Source organism: Acipenser ruthenus, chromosome 13 (assembly GCF_902713425.1).
Source record: "Acipenser ruthenus chromosome 13, fAciRut3.2 maternal haplotype, whole genome shotgun sequence".
Lineage (NCBI taxonomy): Eukaryota > Metazoa > Chordata > Actinopteri > Acipenseriformes > Acipenseridae > Acipenser > Acipenser ruthenus.
This window is the reverse complement of record NC_081201.1, coordinates 38,382,208-38,402,312: the sequence shown is the minus strand read 5'-3', so window position 1 is coordinate 38,402,312 and position 20,105 is coordinate 38,382,208. Positions and strand designations below refer to the sequence as shown.

At 38.5% G+C, this 20,105-nt stretch overlaps 1 protein-coding gene across 2 annotated transcripts; it reads left to right on the top strand.

Annotated features, from left to right (window-relative positions):
• The first annotated feature begins 91 nt into the window (after positions 1-91).
• On the top strand, positions 92-19,859 carry gpam (glycerol-3-phosphate acyltransferase, mitochondrial). 2 transcript variants are annotated; one of them, XM_034031148.3, is made up of 21 exons: positions 92-320; positions 3,520-3,656; positions 4,224-4,343; positions 4,594-4,667; positions 5,123-5,236; positions 5,777-5,923; positions 6,550-6,649; positions 7,842-7,978; positions 8,184-8,283; positions 8,737-8,949; positions 9,174-9,287; positions 9,564-9,652; positions 10,696-10,808; positions 11,291-11,361; positions 11,776-12,040; positions 12,551-12,693; positions 14,739-14,816; positions 15,525-15,662; positions 15,938-16,127; positions 16,442-16,500; positions 16,847-19,859. In XM_034031148.3, exons 2-21 carry the CDS (start codon positions 3,555-3,557, stop codon positions 16,961-16,963), a joined length of 2,484 nt encoding a protein of 827 aa, XP_033887039.3. In that variant the 5' UTR covers positions 92-320; positions 3,520-3,554; the 3' UTR covers positions 16,964-19,859. The 2 variants fall into 2 exon arrangements, with proteins under 2 accessions (XP_033887039.3, XP_058841278.1); XM_058985295.1 differs by lacking the exon at positions 92-320 and adding an exon at positions 455-497.
• Positions 19,860-20,105: the final 246 nt, after the last annotated feature.

Below are 20,105 nucleotides of genomic sequence, written 5' to 3'. Positions count from 1 at the left end.
TTTTTTTTATCACATATTAAAAATCATTTTTACAGATGGCATTATGCACTGGGCGTGAAGGATACAGGGACGTGATCAGACACAGCGCCACTTGCCCCTTTTTTTTTTTAACAACAAAGCATGTGTCAAACACACAAGCCGCCTACGCGGACCTAAAAGAGAACTAAGGTCGAAGCAGCCTTTTTCTGCACACAGCAGCTGCAGTGCGAGAGCATGCTGTGTTAATCACTTTCAGCGTCTTCAAGGACGGAAAAGCGAGAAACAACACGGCATCTATAGAAAACACACCGGATATGGTACAAAGACAGTTCGTTTACAAGGTAAGGACACAACAGCTGTACCGACTTTATGAATAATAAATGCTGGGAACTTGTTTAAGAAGTTGAGGTTATGTGGGAGAGGACGGTGGCAGTGAAGGGTCGAAAAGGGCCTCTTCTGAGACACGCTGACTGCATTGCAGGCTATCGGCATGTTCATTGCACCATCATCGTACTATGGTAGTGAAAGAAAGAAGGGATGGACATATAGTAAATGTCTAGGTTTTCCTGCCTACACGTATTGTGTAAAATATTCTTTGTTTTAATCAATTAACGGTTACACTTATTACTTAAAGAATAATGTTTTATTCTATTAGTTTTTAGTATCACCGTATGCAGAATTATACAGCAAAATATGCATGCCTATTTTAAGAATATGGACTGAACATACGCTGTCATAAAAATAAGGACTATAACTGTCAAAATACACGCAGTAGTTCACTTGCCAATAATAACGGTAAATGGTAATTTGGCCGTGATTTCAAATAGTTTGCTTTTTATTTTTATAATGCCAATATCATTAAAAATGTCGAATAGCATCATTGTGAATGAATCGCGGTTGAAACTTGTTTTTTTATTTTAAAGTCATCTCGTTTTAATTTTTACTGTGAATGTACACTGCAGGACAATGTCGTATTTAAAAACTCGTGTTATAACCCTACACACAACGGTTTGTTTTTGAGTTGAGTATTTCCATAATGGGCCCGTGTTGTCAAAGGAAGTTGCCGCTTTTTGTCAGCAGCATCTGTAGCATTCTGAAAAACAAAGTTATGCAGAGTTGTAGTCCAACAGTAACAGTTTATTTTACCTACTTTCGGTACTACCGTACTTCTCTTTTGTTTTCTTACTGCTGGTGTAACTTAATGCTTTGCAGAAGTGTTTGCTGCTGCTTCCGGTTTTAATCGCTATGCCAATTTTAAACGGCTTGACTGTCTGATTAGTGTTGGCCGGATTTACAGCTGACAGATTGTGACTCAGTGGTTTTGTGTGTAATTTTCGAACAAATGACAAAGGGGCTGGCGATTTATGATTAGTGCTGAGGAATGTATTTCTCCTAAAATGAAATGCATTTTAATATGTCTCTACTTGTTTTCAGCTCTTAAACAGTCACAGATTTCTAGTTAGCTATAACATTTTATAAGTAACTTAATCTGCAACTTTTTATGAGCTGAGAACAATTAAAAAGGTATAATTAGGCAAATTATTAGTTCAGTTAAGGGTATAGTTAAGTAATTGAGAGCTCATTTGGAATGAAATGAAATTGGGCAGTGGTAAGGTTTATTTCTTTTGCCCCACTGCAAACCAAAAAAATACTACATATGTTTTCAGATTTTAAAAAATTATTTTGGAGTTTCACTGCAAGGTCAAAACCCTTCTGAGGTGGGTGTAAAATCGGGCGAGGTAGGGTGTTAAATGAAAGATTATTTGGGAGACTTGTTGAATGACCCTGTAGTGACCACTCGGATGAATGCAATGATAAATGGTCACTCTGCTGGTTCGCTGTATGCTAGTGGTTTTGATGTCTTGATTAATAGGAACACAGGGCTCATTGCCATCCTGTATTGCTGTAAACCCTAACCTGGGGGATGCCAGGTGTTTGGAGGTAAACATAAAAATAATGAAAGAGAACTGCTTCTACTAAATAATATATAAACGCATGCCGGTTATAAAGGATAGGATTGTGGTTCAGCTGCAAGCGTACGGTACTGCGTTTCCCCACCCATCACACACAATGTCATGGTCATATATTCACAACTATCTCTAACATATGCCACGACATAATATTGTTAAATATAGATTTGATAAATTACTCGATCAGTTTTTGTTCACATAAATTTCCATTCGCTTGCTCCACTTGTAGCATGCTTTTCTTTACTGTTGCCAAGCACCTGTGTTTGCTATTCTGGCTACCAGCAGGTGACATGTACAGGGCTGTAGAGGTCTCCAGTATCTCTTGTGACATTTGATCACATGTAGATATTTCTAAAATGGCAGCAGGATTTTACTTGCAAATACGAATGCTGGATTCAAAACTAATCAGGGGTTTTGACATGTTTGTACAGGGTGTTGATATGTAACTAGTAGACACTCAACCCATAATTGAACAACTTCTACAATAGCAGTCTGAAACTCGGTCAGATTCAGTACAGGCTGTATTGTGTTCCACAGTATGTGGCTGTCACACACTGTATGGAATAACCAGTTTGATGGACCAAGTTACAATGAAAGGAAAAGCTCCCCTTTTCATAAAGCAATTGGGGTTTTAACAATACATACATTTAAGTAACTAAGTCTGCTAAGAAATAAATAATAATTTAAGTAACATGTATCACTAATGCACATGACTGCAAAGATACAAAACAGGAACACAATTAATCCTTAATAAATTAATCAAAAGCTATTGCAAAACCACCAACAGTAACATTTTAATCCATATCTATCAGTACGAAGCTGGCTTTTTTTGGTTTTTGGCTCAGTATCTCAGTATGCTAATCCAAGTTTTACATGCTGTTTTAGATGTGTTAATTCTCACACCTCTCTATCCCTTCACTTTGCGTTCAGTACCAATGATTTGGCAACAGTTCAATAGTAGCCATAGAGACAACAGTGCAGCATGTGACTGACAGCCAAGGATATCAACAGAACCCATTTGTCACAAAGGGAGTCTGAAGTCCAAACTTAATTCAGTACGGACTGGCTTTGGCCAGAGTATTAAACCAAGCTATGTATAGCTTTTATAGAGGGTAGAGAAGTTTTCAAGGACTGTTCCATGTTATACAGTAGCTGGTACACTTTTATAGACTGCATATCTTACAGTTTCCATCTGACGACCGCATGCCATATTGAATTTGTTGTAATTTGATGCAGAGTATACTGCTGCAGGTACTGTAGAAGGTGCCACATGCCACTTCAGCAATTCAGACACTACTGCATGTTGGAGCTTGGTGAACTTGGGGTCGCGCTGCTCTGTTAAGCAGTACAGTTAAAATAACCTCTTGTGCCAGCTCTTGTTTATATTGGGTCAGGTGATCAAAGTTGTGTTAAAGCAATGATGACATCGTGTGAAACATGAGTTGAACTATTTTAAGCATGGTACAGTGGAACACACATCTCAGAGTGAATGAACATGAAGCAGTCATGTTCTCTGCACAGTAGACCTAATTACTTTGCTGTTTAACAGTTTATTATTATTTGTTTTTAGGTGTCGTCTTTTCGGTCTGTAATATAAGGAGGGGGATGGACGAGGCTGTGCTCTCTCTCGGGTCCCTAGACTCTGCCTTTGTGTCCAATTCAGTGGAGCAAGGTGGCGGAAGATGGAAACATCCGAGTGAAGACCCGGTAAGACGTGTCACGTTACTATTATATGAACAGATATACCTTCAGAGGAAGAGGCTGGACTTGACTCCAGAGCTGTACCATATCAGAAAGGTGAAGGTGGCTCAAATAAGTGCTCTCTTTGACCTTTTGCATTTGTAGTGTGCTGGATCACAGTAAAACTGTGCCTCATTATGTAGCAGTAGATTTTGTTTTTAAATTACACTTGGTGTATACGGACCAATTCAGTTGGCTTTTGGCCAGGGCATAAAATTAATAAATAATTTCAGTAATAAATTAAGTAATGCAATAAATGTGAGAGAATGTTGAGCAGTTTTATTTGTGTGTATGTGTATTTATTTAATTAACACATTGTCAATCGTAGATCTAAATAACAATGTAATGGTCAATATTTGCTGTATTTTCGCAGAGCGCTTTTCCCAGGTGGTTGCATTTGGTCCCCTGGTGTTAAAAGCCTTGTCTGTTCAGCTTCTTGTGCTTTGTTCCGTGTTAGGGTGACACACTTGAATTTACCTGACATTAATCAACATAAATTAGAAATAATATGCAAATAAAAATGTGTCTTTCCAGGAGCGGAGTTCAAGCCCTTCAGTTCTTAGGTCCACGGCCTCAAAATGGAAAGAAAGCCTTCTGAACCGCAAGAGGCCCTTCGTTGGAAGGTGTTGCCACTCTTGCAGTCCTCAGAGTCATGTAAGAAAACGGTGTATCTTTATGGGTTCCTTGATAAATGCATGTTTTTGTTTTATCATCTTTTAGACCCGTTCCTTTAATGTTCTGTAAATATAACGGTACAATATTAAACTTTTTTTTCTGTCAGAAGTCTGTGTCAGTTTAACCATGTCCCCCAAATCAAGCGCTTTGCTATCAGGCTCAGTATGAACCCATAATGACAACCTAACCCTGCAGTTGTTTTGAGCAGCTCTGTTCTTCTTTTCTCCAGGAGAAGCTTTTTAATCCCAGCATTCCCTCACTTGGCCTGCGCAATGTCATCTATATCAATGAAACACATACTAGGTAGGTCTTCTCATTGTGTTTGTTTTGTGGATGTATGAGGCGACGTGGATCTCGGTTGATAGATTCGTTTGTTGGTAGATAATTCACCTGATTGCCACACGCTGTGTGTGTATTTAGGGATTGGCCCTTGAACAGCAGGACTAGTTTCAGCTAGTTTTCTCATTTTTAGCTTTACAGAGGAACATTGCATGACTTGCTGTGCAAGTTGTTTTTGCCTGTGCCAACGGGTTCGACCCACCATTTGATGTTTTGTTTTCAATAATAAACAAGAGGTTCAGTTTCACAAATCCTTGTACTTGTGCTTCATTATGGCAATATATAAAATAAAATAAACATGTAATAGTTGTATTGGCTTGAAACAAAAAGAAAATGCAACTGGATGGCATACTTGGGGAAATGTTTTACATTGAAACGAAATGATGGATTCATTCATTTATTCATTCGCTTGCTTTCAGGCATAGAGGCTGGTTGGCCAGACGACTGTGCTATGTCCTGTTTGTTTTGGAGCGGGATGTTCAAAAGGACATGTTTGCCAGGAACGTGATGGAGAATGTGTTGAACAACAGCAGGTATCATGAGCATGTGGACTCTTCCCATAGCCTCTCTTTGCTTCAGTGCTTGCATGTCTGCTATCAGGAGTCTTGCAGATTCCCTTTATAAACATCAGATCATTTTCACTTCCCTTATGAGATGATCTTCCACAATTGCCATTGACAACCCTATCGCCATATCTGCACCAATATGTGCAGTGCTCAAGTTTGTTGATAACTGTTTGCTAGTAACAGAAGGCTGATGATACCTTTTAGCAGTTATGGCACACCCTTTGTCATGTGCAAAATAACTTGCATCTATTGGCAATAGTTTAGCCAGGCTGTATTTATTTTAGAAGATGACCACGTTTAGTTTCTGTTTGAGCTTCCCCACAAGCACTACTTTAACTTTACTTTGCCATTTTGGAATCGCCATGCTGGTGAAGTTGACCATGTTTTTCATGCCTTGTAGACGCTTGATATCTCCCTGACACTTCCAGCTAATGTGCCAATGAAAGCATCTGCATTGAAGGTTTTATGTTAATGACCTATTAATGTTCTCTTTTTTTTTTTTTTTAGGGTCCAAAAGGCTACTATAGATGTGGCAGAAGAAAACAGCCCAGGTTTGGAATCCCAGCTAGACCACAAGGCTGTTCGCAAAGTAAAGAGAAAGGCAAGAGCAATCCTCCAGGAAATGGTGGCCAACATTTCACCTGCTTTTATCAGGTAAACAGGCCAATGTATCTAGTGCTAGCTGCTGGACAGGGTTAGGGTTCCCTTGGAAATTGTTCAGTAGCTGCAGAACCCATAACGTTTGGAATATTCCTTGTAGGATCTGTGACAAAATGAGGAATAATGAAATGGTTAAAGATAACAATTGTAGCATAAATACTGATAATGTGTGTTTTTGTTTTTGTCAGCATTATTATTATTGTTCACAGTATCAGTAGGCTGGCAGAGATAGGTGAGAGAGATTATACTGAGCATGCTTTTCAAACAAACTATGATGCAACAGGGATCTTTTAAATAAATGTATTGCTTCTTGTTTAGCTGCAGGTTACACACTGTTCGGTCTGTTTTTATATACATATGTATTGCTTGTGTAATGTCACAGTTACATTTTTACTTGAAACTAGACATTCTGTAAATTATTGAGTATCATGATCAGTGTGGGGGGTAGAATGGATAAACCCATTCATCCATTCTTGGTGTTTACAGCAGTGGAGAGGAATGTGTTACAGACCTATTTAAAATAGCTTATTGGTTGTGCAACTACAATTTAAAATTCTGTACGGTAGTGGGACTTTTAGTACAAGGGAACTAAAGGTAACTTTGTTTTTCTGACATGAAAGGATAACCGGCTGGGTGCTGTTGAAGTTGTTTAATGGGTTCTTCTGGAGCATTCAGATACACAAGGGCCAGCTGGAGATGGTGAAGAAAGCTGCGACCGAGGTAAGCATGCACAGTGTAAAGTACCTATTTACTGATTGATTGGTTTAATTGTTTAGAAACTATATAGGATAAATCGGAAGATCTTCTGTTTCATAGCTGTAAGGGCTACTAAACGGGAAAAACATACAAGTGCACTTAAGCAGAAAAACTAGGTTTTCAACCTAACCATATTGGAATCATTTTGTCTGCATATTCGAGCTGAAACTGGACTTTGTGTTTGCTATTTTTGAATGTTTAACGTAGCTGCAAAACCAAGTGAAATACGTTTCTCACAAAAGGTGCATGCAGAGAGGATTAACAAAGCTGGAATTGAACTAGCTCCTGTATGTCATTGTTTAAGCAGGGCGTGCGTTTGGAGTTATGAATGTTGCTGGACTTGTGGTTTTGTTGCTACAGAATTGGACTTGCAGGTGGGATGCAGTCTGGAATGTGTATCGCTTCAGTTAACAAGGGAATAGATTGTTGCTTTTCATAGGATAATTCTCTTGGTTACAAGCAGTGTTTCTGAGAATCCCATGATCACATTATTTCTTCATAATGAGAAACGCACCTAGCTTCTTGATGTGTAATTCTGTGCATGCTGGATGCTGCAGATTTCCTAAGTGACATCTATGTCTTGACTGCTTGTTAAGCCACACAGGTTATGAAATAATCTCTTTTGGGTTGCATACACTATTTCATTGGCGAGATAACAAAGTTCAATGTACTCCACTGCATATGATCACAGGGTTCAAACTGTTGCTGTGGTGTCAGCATGACTTGTCCTTGGCAACTAGTGAGGGTCATTCAACTACCTCACAAAAATGTTTAGCACTCAGTGCCACCACAGTGGTTGTGTTCTAGCTTTATGCCACAATCAAAATTCAACCTTTGACACAGTTCTATCAAAATCATTGTTGAAATGTTTCACATACACATAACACTGTACGTAACCTGTTGTCACTGGCACATTACAAGAGACAGCAAAGTGACTGTCATCAAATGCACCGAAATGGTTAACTGAAGTCATTAATAGTGATTTTAAAGGTACTGCTACTACTGTAGTCAGAAGACCAGTTAGATTACAGTATTAATACTGGGTTTGATTTCAGTCGCTTTAGTTCAGTGGAGCAGTTTTCATGGATGGATATGGAAACATACATGGTGTTGATTTATTTATTGCTTTTTATTTTTATTTTTTTTTGCATTTCAGCACAATGTTCCTTTGGTCTTTCTACCAGTCCATAAATCTCATATAGACTATTTGCTGATCACCTTCGTCCTCTTCTGTTACAACATCAAAGCACCGCACATTGCTGCTGGGAACAACCTCAATATCCCTATCTTCAGGTGGGTTACAAACAAACTGCCTGCTAACCCTTCTCTAAGAAGGGTGGGTGTTTCGATTTTCTAAAGGTACACTGCTGGGGGATTTTGAATTAGATTACACACTATACATTATTCAAAGTATTTACAAGGTGTCAATTAGGTTCTGAAATACTGGAAATAAGATTTTTATTTGAATTGACATTTTGTTTGTGAATGTTTCTTTTAGCACATTGATTCGCAAACTTGGCGGCTTCTTCATACGCCGCAGGCTGGATGAGACTCCTGGTGGAAAGAAGGATGTCTTGTATAGGTCACTTCTCCATGTGGTGAGTTTTGTCTCCTTTTGCTTGCCGAAATGTGTTAGAATTACTACAGATACTACCGTGCTAATGTAAAACCACAGTCCCTTTCCAAAGTCCTGTGGCATCCTACACAGTGAGGACATTTTAAAATAAATATATGTGCATTGTTAAATGTGCAGAATGCATGGATGGTAACGATAGATCCAATTTTCAACTGCATCTCAGTTGGTTATTAATCTAGGTGGGTTTGAAGAAGAAATTGACCATAAAAGTAGTAGAGCAAAAGGTATAAAAAGTGTATATTAATAAAATGCTCACCTAAAATTGAATGTAATGTTAGTCTTTTTGCCTCGCTGTTGCACGGAATGCCACCTCCTCAGTTTAGATCTCTCTGTGCAGAGCTCCTCTAGTTGCCGTGCTCCTCGTGACCTGTGATTTTGGGGGGGGGGTTAAAGTTCCCCTTCTCTCTGTTTTCAGTACACCGAGGAGCTGCTGAGGCAGCACCAGTTTATGGAGATTTTCCTGGAGGGCACTCGTTCCCGCAGTGGCAAAGCCTCCCCAGCCAGAGCAGGCCTTCTCTCCATTGTTGTGGACAGCCTGTGCTCTGGGTCCATTCCTGACGTTCTCATTGTCCCTGTGGGGATCTCCTATGACCGAATCATCGAGGGAAACTACAACAGAGAACAACTGGTGAGAACATTGACGTTTTGTAATTTGTAAAATAAATATTTGACCTAAGTTTCTGTTCAAAGGCTTGTAGTTTGAAGTAAGTGTGTCTCTTTCAAAGTACTGACATGTGTTTTTGTATCCATGAATTACTGATGTGCTATCAGCTGTGCACCATTTAAAATATCAACAGGAATGCTATACCTAGTGCGAGCTAGCATTGACAATTAGTATCATTGTTGTTCTAGGGTAAGCCTAAGAAGAATGAGAGCCTGTGGGGAGTGGCGCAGGGCGTTTTCAGAATGCTACGCAAGAACTATGGCTGTGTCCGAGTGGACTTTACACAGCCCTTCTCATTAAAGGTAAGGAACGTTTCAGGAATGTTTGTGTACTGACATGTATTACAACAAGTCATTTAACATGCTGTGTCTGGATGTCTACACTGGAATTCTCCCTTGTGAACTGCAGCACTTCTTTAGTGAAAGATGACTTGATGCTAGGTTATGGATCTATCCAGACTTTTATTGTGTATTGTCAGTATCATGTCATGCTTCATTGTTTGACTCTCTAGATTGTATTTTATTTTTTTTTTTTTATTGGGTTTGGTCAGTGCTGTAACCCTATTTTGTTTGTTTCAGGAGTATCTTGATACTCAAAGAAATCGACCGCTTCCTGCACAGCTGACCCTAGAGCAGATCTTGGTTCCAACCATCCTCTCATCCTCTCGGTATGTTTAATATACTGTACACTTACCCAAAGAGTGAGGTATCTGTGTGAAAAGCATGTATCTGAAGTTTGGCTTGTCGACCCCTACGCAGTCCTCTTCAGCAGTCTTGTTTATCCCCTTTTCTACTGAAACATATACGTTGTGCATTTACTTCTGCCAAAATATGTTGAAGACATCAGGAAGGAGTTATCGCTCATTAGATGAAGTACTGTAGTTCCAGGAGACCATCTGTATATAAATATATATATATATATATATTTTTTTTTTAGGGGGGGTTGACTTGCATCTAAGTGATTGGAAGCTGGAAAAAGTTCCTGTTAGCTTGTGCTTTCAGTCTTTTTTTTTAATCTGCTTCCCTGTTCTGCTCCAAAATCATTATGGTCCATTTAAACATATTTAAAAATATATGCAGCATATGTTCAAGCTCTTTATTATGGAACTGATTACACGGCTTCATTACTGTAGGTCTTAAAGCATAGTACATTTTTGTATCTGTGTGTTTTTTTAATCTGCTGGTGTACAATGTTGAGAATTTTGCTGGGTTCTTGGCTGACATTTTCAGAAGAGATCTCATTAAACATCATGGTTATTAGAAATTTTAAATGAGAAATATGTTATGTACTGTCCATTTAGTAGTATGTATGTTGTTTTTTTTTGTTTCTTTTTCTCTTGGTCACTCACAGAACAAGGTTTGTGGCAGTTAAGTTTTAATCAGAGATTTATAGAGATAATACTCTGACAAGTATTCTACAGCAAGTCTGTTTTTCTTCTTTGATAATATACCTTATATGTTTAAAACTTTAAGTATTCGAGTACATAAGAAAAGCTTGGGAACAAGGAAAAAGCCTTTCAGCCCATCAAGGATCGTCCCATGTTAGCACTTAAGAGACGGTGGGTGGGGGGGGGGCCTCATTTAAAAGCACAAAAAAGTGCTTCCTACCTTGTGTTCTAAAGTTACTTTTACTCAGCTTCCATGTCTTCCCCCTTATTGTTCTCGGTGTGCTAAACTCTAAACAATTGCCTTGCGTGTTCTTGTCTTGTAGTCCAAACCAGGTCCTGTTTGACGAGGAGGCTGAGCGTCATAACCTCAGAGACCTGACGGACGAACCCTGGAGACGACAAGTGATTTCCAACTTGGCAAAGCATGCCCTATTCAGTGAGTGCCCGTTCCTGTTTTCCTCGTTCTATTCTGTGGCACAGCAACACCATGCTGACCATCTGAAATGTTCTGCTCTTAAGCTTTTGGAATTTTCAGTACAGTAGTTATTTCTTGAGGAAAGTTTGCATAAGAGATTAAGGGTGTTGATAGGATCAAACTGCACCCTTCTGGGATAAGCCACAGCCGCTTTTCTTGGAATGTTTTACAGAACCAGGGAATATACTTGGATTGCATTAATAACCCTATCCCTCTTTTTAGGAATAACCCCACCACCCCCCTAGAGTTTCCCTTTAGAATGAAATGCCAGTAGCCAGCGCCAGGCTTCTGAAGTTGATCCAGTACATTTTAAAGACACTTTCAAGTTGAAATCCTCAAAGAAAGCAAAATCTGCACTTTTGCTGCTGTGATAAAATGTAAGACAGAAAGGTTTCAAATTAGTGTTGCCTATGAATTATAAAATGCTAAATTTGTCTTTGCAGCTGCCAATAAATCATCGGCTGTGATGTCCACTCATATAGTAGCTTGTTTACTTTTGTACAGACACAGACAGGTAAATGTGTGGTTTTTTTTTTGTGTTTGTTTTTTAAATGTATTTATTTAATTTTCGGATCTCTCTAACATAATCCTGATTTGTGTTGATGAGACATCTAGTCTCACAAGTCCTTAATCTTTTGTCCTGATGGAGGAACTAGATACTGGGATAATTGTTTCTGCACATTTGCTACAGCTGAAGGCACCTTTTTTTTTTTTTTTTTTTTTTTTGTTAAAAATGTGCTTTAGGATCTTTGACATCTAGTTTTTATTTTTGTTCATGTGATTTGATAATCAGGGTCTGATATCTGCGAAGGGTCTCGTTTTTCAAGAGGATAAATAAATGAAACCTTGCTACACACAGTCTAAAGTAACTGTAGCTCAGAGGAGAGAGACGCCTAAGTGAATTGCGCTTCTCTCTCTGTTTTTGCAGGGTGTCTGCTTGTCGAAGCTGGTGGAGGACTTCTTTTACATGAAGGAGGAGGTTCTTGCTCGTGATTTTGATCTGGGCTTTTCGGGCAACTCTGAGGATGTGGTCATGCATGCTTTGCACCTTTTTGGAAACTGTGTTAACATTACCAGTGCCAGCCGCAACACTGAGTTCTTCATCTCTCCCAGCACAGCTATCCCTGCCTTATTTGAACTAAACTTCTATAGTAATGGCTTGTTTCACGTTTTCATTACTGAAGCCATCATTGGTAAGTAGTGAAATCTCACTTCAGTAATGACATTTGGTTCTGTTTTATTAAACTATATATTGTAATGCTCCTGAGATGTAGTAGACTTTTGATTGCAGTGCACTCTGAAAGCAAGCTTGGAATGTGATTGTCCCCAACAGCACACGCTACCCCCAGTGGACATTCCAGGGATTTCCAGGCACCTGTTTCTGAACTACTGTATATCCCAGTTTGAGATTTTCTAATTTGCGTTGTTTGGTTTCACATTCGCGCTTGACTTTAGGTGTTCTTGTTCCAGGGCAATATCAACAATACAGCTTCGTATGAAAGGCTGATTGACTGCATGAAATGGTGGCTTTGAACAACTGTACGGGCAGCTCTGCATTCACTACTTAGCTGAGACCACCAGAACTTATTGCACACAACACGGCATAACAGCCATGTATAGAAATGACTTTGCAGTTACTGTTGACCAGTGCTGAAGCTGAACTTATGCTCTGTTGGCATGTTTTGTATTGATTCTCCTGACAGCTTGCTGTTTCTTTGCTATGCTGAGGGAAAATACCACAGAAGTGGTACAGGGCACATCAAAGATATTGGTAAGCCAAGAAAGACTGATCCGAAAAGCTGCTGGCCTCTCTCACTTCTTGTCTAATGAAGTGGCTGTTGCTCTGGTGAGTAAAACTAATTCTCTGTATTTTAAATCATGTCTATATTACATTATATGATAAGTAGGGCCTTGTGTATTTGACTGCCTACCATGAAATATTTGGTAAAAATTGCACACTGCTTTTTGTCAATTCCACCAAACTCCGTGGATGCAGATGTTATGTGGTTTTAAAACGTCATATGTAATTTAGTGTGTGTAAAGAAAAACAAAGTTTCGGTTTTGTCACTTGCAGTTAACCCTGTTTTTAACATTTTGTTTTTCAAAGTCAGCATAACGCTATACAATACAGTCCGTTTAATTACTGTATGAGCATAGCCTAAGTTTTAAACGTTTACAAAACTCGACAATGTTGCCAAATTTGTCATTCAAACTTGTTTTGTTTTAATCAGTTTTGTCTGCTGCTTACTTTTTTCAGCCAACACTTTTAAATGACCCTTGTTTGTTACATTTTAAAAGATTGTTTTAAACGTTACAATGTAAATGTTGACTCAGTACTACCATTAAATGTTAATGTTTCAGCCTCAGTGATTTACTTTGATGCGCTATTCATTTTAGGCAACTGTAGCACAGTGGGGAGGGGGTTGAAATCCTCCCCGCAGTAAAATGTGTAGTTTTGTTAATTGGGGAAGGGTTTTGTTAATTGTATTAATATTAATTTCCCCCTGCACCTGGCAGCCATTGTTAAATTAGAACCAGGTGCAGGGTATTTAAGAGAGGCAGTCAGCTTGCTCAGGGCTGCTGAGGAGAAGGAGGCAGAAAGGAGTGCTCTGCTTCCTGGCAGTCGTGAGGTAAAAGTGTGCTGTATTAAACCTGTGTGTTTTTTTGTTTGTTTATTTATTTATTTATTTATTTTACTGTGCTGGGTCAGTAGGGCGCGTTTCTGCCCGCATTCTCCACCACATGTAACAAAGTAGGGGTGCCTTGCTACAATTCAGGACCTTCTTGATTATAAAAGAAACATTTACTGGACCATAGAGGTTATTTAAACAGGACAGGGCCTGTATATTTATTCATAAACCCCAAACAAAACAAACAAAAGCCTAACTCCTCAAAGGAGTACTAACTAAACACACAGGAACACCCTGACTACAAGTGGGACAGCTAGGCCGTTTCCCCACCAAACAATAAACAAAAAAACACACAGGTTTAATACAGCACACTTTTACCTCACGACTGCCAGGAAGCAGAGCACTCCTTTCTGCCTCCTTCTCCTCAGCAGCCCTGAGCAAGCTGACTGCCTCTCTTAAATACCCTGCACCTAGTTCTAATTTAACAATGGCTACCAGGTGCAGGGGATAATTAATAATAAAACAATTAACAAAACCCTTCCCCAATTAACAAAACTACACATTTTACTGCGGGGAGGATTTCAACCCCCTCCCCGCTGTGCTACACAACTTACAATAGAAACTTTTTTTTTTTTTAAATAAAATGGCACTGCTGTGACAATCCATGAAATGTATTTTTTATTGTCACACTTGAATTTCTTGGAAAAAGTACAGTGAATTTTCCATGGCCCTACTGATAAGGTAATCTATGTCTCGAACAGGAGGTACAGTACGGTATAGTGAAACAAATGCAAGACTTATCTTAATTGTAAATTGACTTCCAATGACTTTCTCAAAGCGATTTACTCCAAATTGACATTAGCATTATTTTTGTCTGATTTGGACAAAATACCATTTGCTATTCTAAAACAAAGACTACAAGACTACTCGCAAGCCCTGGCATCAAATGTCAGTTTATTTTTGATTTGGTATCTTTATTCTCTGCCTTATTACTTTGAGAAAAAATCATGCTAGTGCCGTTTTGGAGTAAATGGCTCTGAGGATCTATCTGTATATGTGTTGAATGACTTGCTGTACTTTTGAAAGTTCACTCGACATCCGGCATCGGTCCATATATAGTGCCCCTGTCACCATCGCTCCCTTGTGTCCATTAATTGTGAACTGGATTTATTGGCATGTTGCTGAATGCCTGTTAAACTCCAATTGTTAGAAAGGGCTGAATCCATATCATAATTAAAGGGATGTTCTTTTCCATGAACAGCCTTGCCAGATGCTATACCAGGTTTTCCATGAAGCAGTGGGGAGATTAATCCATCGTGGCACCCTTCTGGTTGCAGAGGTAAGATGCATGCAGTGTGTGTGTGTGTGTGTGTGTGCGCGTGTGTTGGCTGATGGCATTACAAGCTGTATTTTTATCAACTCTACTTTTATGTGTTTACGTTTGAAATAGGGCTGCAGAAATATCATTTAGTATGTCACTTGCATCAATAATTCACTCACCTCGGTTCTCATTACTTGCTAAGCAATGTAAACATTCCAAAGGCATCGCAGGGATTTCTATTTTTGATATACATCAGTTCCATAATCTGTAGCCTACTGTGAAATACAGGTTATAACGTCTGAAAGCACACTTCTTAAAGTTAGTCATTTGCAGTCGTGACATATGTTTTATGCCCCAAGTCTTACATTTTGTTTCAGCTTGATCTGTACTTGAGAATATGCATGTAAGTGAAGGGAATATCGGCATCCTAAAAAATGGCAATTGTAAAAACCAAAAGAATATGTATTAATTTTGTATTTGTATTTTTTACATACACTAGAGGGCCTCAGTGTGACATGCATTGTGTGATATGCTCTTATAAGCCACCCATGCGTCTATGCATGCAGAACAAAGTGTCATTTATATCATTTGGAGGTTATCGGTATGTGGATGTTTTACAGTTTAGTGCATTACATTGGAATATTCTCCACGTAAATTAGTTTAAGATGATTGTTTCTAAATACAACAGTTAATCTATACTAGCTGTTGTAACTCCCTCCCCTTCAGGAAGATCAGGAAGATCTGAGCCCCAGCCCGACAGAGGAACCCTGGCCAAAAAAATATCCGGAGCCTCTGTCGTGGAGGAGTGATGAAGAGGATGAAGATAGTGACTTTGGAGAGGAGCAGAGAGACCGGTACCTCAAGGTACAAGCTTGTCAGTGTTCTTCTGTGCCAAGCTTCTGTACCATGTACTGCAGAAACATAACATGGATTTTCCTGAATACATTGTTATCTAACTTCTTGGTATTGTACAAGAAATAGAAACTGCTCCCGCCACTTATCAGTAATTCAGATCCTGTTAACATTATATATATATATATATATATATATATATATATATATATATATATATAATTACACATTACGCAAAGGTTTGTAATTGCAGACAGCATCTTCGGTGACATCAGTTTTCTTTCCAGGTGAGCTCATCGCCAGAGCATCAGGAGTTCATGACCTTCCTGCAGAGCATTCTGGGTCCTGTAGTGGAGGCCTACAGTTCAGCTGCCATCTTTGTCCACAGTTTGAGGGGCCCTGTCACAGAGAAGGATTACACCAACCAGCTGTTTAAATACCTGATAACAAGGACAGAGATGAAAGTGGCTGCTTTTGGTGAGTCAGATTGTTTGTGTGAAAGGTACTCCCTACAGTAGGTGCTGTATAATAAGTTGCCCTGGATAAGAGCGTCTGCTAAGAAATAAGTAAAAAAAAAAATATATATATATATATATATATATATATATATATATATATATATATATATATATATATATATTCCTTTTCTTTTAGTACTCAAATGCAAATATTCTTTCAAAATGGGTTCATTTTAATTGGCTGAAAAAGATATATATATTCTAGTACCTTTTACTACACTCTGTAATAAGACACGGAGATGACAAGTATAATGTTTCTTTATTTGTTTTTAGGCGAGAGTGCCACCCACCATCTTGTGAAAAATACAGTGAAGACCTTTAAAGAACTTGGGGTACGTTCTTAATGAGAATATCATAACCGTATTTACAGTTTGTTGTTAATGTGTGTAATGAGAATATCATAACCCTATTTACAGTTCTTTAATGTGTTTAATGAGAATATCAGGGTAAAACCGAAAATCAGAAGCCCTATATATATTAAACCAAACATTCTTTTTACTTATTTATTGGGGAAGCCTTTGTATTCTGTAGTATTCTGTGGTTCAGATTTTTAGTGGCTTTTCCTCTTCTATTTTTTTGAGGATGGGGTTTAAATAGAGCAGTTGTGTAAATTCAGAAATTCCAATGCTGTGTAAATTTAGTTTGTTGTTTTTTTTTTTTTTTCCCTCAATTGTGTAGGTGTTCAAAGAAAAGCGTGAAAACAGCGTGAGCGTCCTGGAGCTGAGCAGCACCTTTCTACCTCAAGCTAACCGTAACAAGCTGCTCCAGTACATCCTTCACTTCAGCGTGTTATAAAACAAACCCTCGCCTTCACTGGCACAGGGGCTTGTACTGTCAAACACAAGGTGCTGTTCTAGCTTTACCTGGAAGTGCCTTTATCAAGTACTAACAAATATTAGACTGTGTCATGTACAGTTATTAACGCACAGCAGCCATCATGCTTGAAATGCAAACAATCCCATTAACACCGATGCATTCATAGTCTGTCCTTGTACATTGGCCTGTCAAAGCCCTCTTCTGTGTTGTAAAAATCAGGGTGTTTTTTCTTTCTCAACTCACTACTTGCTAATAACTGAATATCACACACAGTCCTAAAAATACATACGGTTGCTATTTGTATAAAAAATATGTAGAAGATGGAACTGGGAATACACTACAATTAATGTAAGGGCATTACTTTTCTTGAAGTGTGAAACTGAAATTAGGGATATGCTGTTTTTAAATTGCAGTTACAGCACAATGCCCTTTTAAATAAGAAGGAAGTGGTAGCTCTTGATTTATTTGTAAAGATTATTGCAATGTAATTTGACGGTTGTCTGAAATGGAGCCTCTAAAAGCATGTGCGATTGGGACAAGGGATACATGAGTTAACAGTTAGTTGTCATATCTCTGATGGAGAGATAATGAATTCCTTTTTTGAAGTGTGTACCTCTTTCTGGCCTGAGTTACATCATCATAATAATAATAATAATAATATTATTTTTACATAGCGTCTTTCATAGTGGGCCACCATCACAAAGCGCTTTACAAGATACGAGACTAGGGTGTGTGAACTATGCATCAGTTGCAGAGTTGAAAGACGGAGCACAAGGAGGTTAAGTGACTTGCTCAGGGTCACACAATGAGTCAGTGGCTGAGCTGGGATTTGAACCGGGGACCTCCTGGTTACAAACCTGTTTCTTTAACCACTGGACCACACAGCCTCCTATGTGCAATTCAACACTGAGGTACAGTCAGTCAAATTAATAAAGTGTAATAAAATAAAAAAAACTTTAGTTTTCTTTTATTAAAATAAGTTCATTAAAGTTTTATTTTAGTTTATTAAAATAAAAGTAAACCTTAGTTTGAGCCAGACTAACAGTTGCTCTGTGAAGATTAACAGAGTCAGCATATTACTGAAACAACTTTCAGCATTGTTTTCACACTGGTTATAGTGGACAAGGCATGGGATTCTTGTTGTAGTATACACATTGCAATACTGTACATGTGAAGGAGGTGATTAAGAGAGCTAGAGTGGTAAGCTTCAGAGCACCATGGTTGGGCATGACTATCTAGCAGAATAGATAGCGATAACACTGGGGCATCTTGCTCCCATTGTCCTGGATGTATATCCTGTACTGTTTCCTTGTTCTATTTCATAGCTTTAGTTATGCATCAGAATAGCTCTTGCTGTGTATACAAAGCCTGCTTTTAGGAATGCTGCACTGCATCACAAACTAACATATCATACAGACTGCAGCAGAGTTTAGACAGACATACTCTTCAGCAGCTGCCCGGGCCACTGTGACATAGCCTCCAAGCCTCGCAGGTGAAGTGCTGCAGATGCTTTTTAAAACCAACGCCTTCTAGTGCAGTTTTAACCAAAAGCCATATAACATAAACTGAGAGCCTGTTGATGTACTGCTGTTTTGAATTTCATAAGATACAGTACGTAGATCCTAAAATATTTTTCAATTGCATGATTTGCCAGTATCATGTGTTCTCTGTGTTAAGAGCGTCAAACTTTTATCTCGGAAGTGCTGAGAATAGTTCCTAAATTCAAGATGCAGGTTTTTGTTTGTTTGTTTGTTTTTTTCTTTTTGGTGTAGAAGAAAATCGGTTGTTATCTTGGTGTGCTTTGTGAAGGATACACAACAGTTTTTAATTGTGTCTTCAGAAATGCAGATCACTGCTTACCACTAAGGTACATGCTTAGTAATGATTGTAGATGCTGTGTGTTGCATTGTCGTCTTACGTTTGTAAAACTGTACCAAGCTTGTTTACATGTGTAGAAAATCCAATAATCCAACGCATGTTGAAAATCTTAAATCGAGGAAATGTACCTCTCTACTAACCCTGTTATATGTGAAATCAGTGCAGGGGACAGTGCATTCGGCTAAGATGTGCATTTGTTGTACATGCTTTTTTGAGTTTTCACCTACAGCAAAAGTAGTTTACAGTGAAGATAGCAAAAACCACAGATCCATTTTCCATGCCTTGGTAAACAGTATGCAAATAACTGGAGCTAGGTATGAGATTATGCACTTTCACACAAAAACATATTTGTAAAAATAACCATCATTAAAATGTGAGTATGGGGATCTGGTTTCCTGTTCAGCTGCGGTTCAAGACCATTAACACTTATTGCTGGTTGGTAATCTGCTGTGGTTTGCGTCATGTCGTACTAAAGATTTTTAAAATGATAGCTCTGAATGTTTTGTTTAGCCTCTGATTTGAATATGAATTGAGATGACCTGAGGAAGTAAGTCCCAGGAAGACTTTTTACCCTGCGGGGATTTTAATATTGGCTCTGGAAAAAGATTGAATTACATGAAATTGCTTTGCAAACAAGTTTGAGAAGCAAGAGCTCATGATTTAAACTTTTAAAATTAAATTAAAAATGTGAATGCCATTACTCTGTAATAACGCAATAATCATAACTGCAGGAATATTTATCAGGTCAATACGTTTTTTTTAATGCATGCTTCTTATTGTTACAAGACTTCTGCAGCAGGCTGTATTTGAATAACCCAACTGCTGGTGAAACCTAGTTTTTATAATCACTGGTCTGGTTATGCGTATTGAGTTGTACCGGTGTTTGGAGTATAAATTCGGTTTGTTTCTGTCCTGTAACATTAATCCTGTAGTGCAATGCACAGTTGTCATTCAATGTGTTTGTTTTTAAAATAAAGTAACAAACTAACCAGACAAATACTTCTCACTTGTTGTGAATTTAATATGTTACCATGGCAACAGACCTCTAAACTGGAAAAAATAAATCCTGATATTGGACTCCTTCCTACGTCATCACCTTCTTCAGGGTGTAGTGCCTGTGCCACTTAATGTCAACAGCCACCATACTTATCACGAATTACAACAAGCACAGTAAAGCAGACAAAAATAGGCTACGTTCAGAGTTGTGCTGTAACCTTATCAATGTGACCAGGTGGCAAAGGAA

What these genes read in the sequence shown, in the direction of transcription:
- gpam (XM_058985295.1), top strand. Translation starts at nt 470, where the DNA reads ATGTTCATTGCACCATCATCGTACTATG. An exon ending in TGAAGAAAGCTGCGACCGAG is followed by an intron (nt 6,650 to 7,841) that starts GTAAGCATGCAC and finishes TTTGCATTTCAG; the next exon opens with CACAATGTTCCTTTGGTCTT. An exon ending in CTCAATATCCCTATCTTCAG is followed by an intron (nt 7,979 to 8,183) that starts GTGGGTTACAAA and finishes TGTTTCTTTTAG; the next exon opens with CACATTGATTCGCAAACTTG.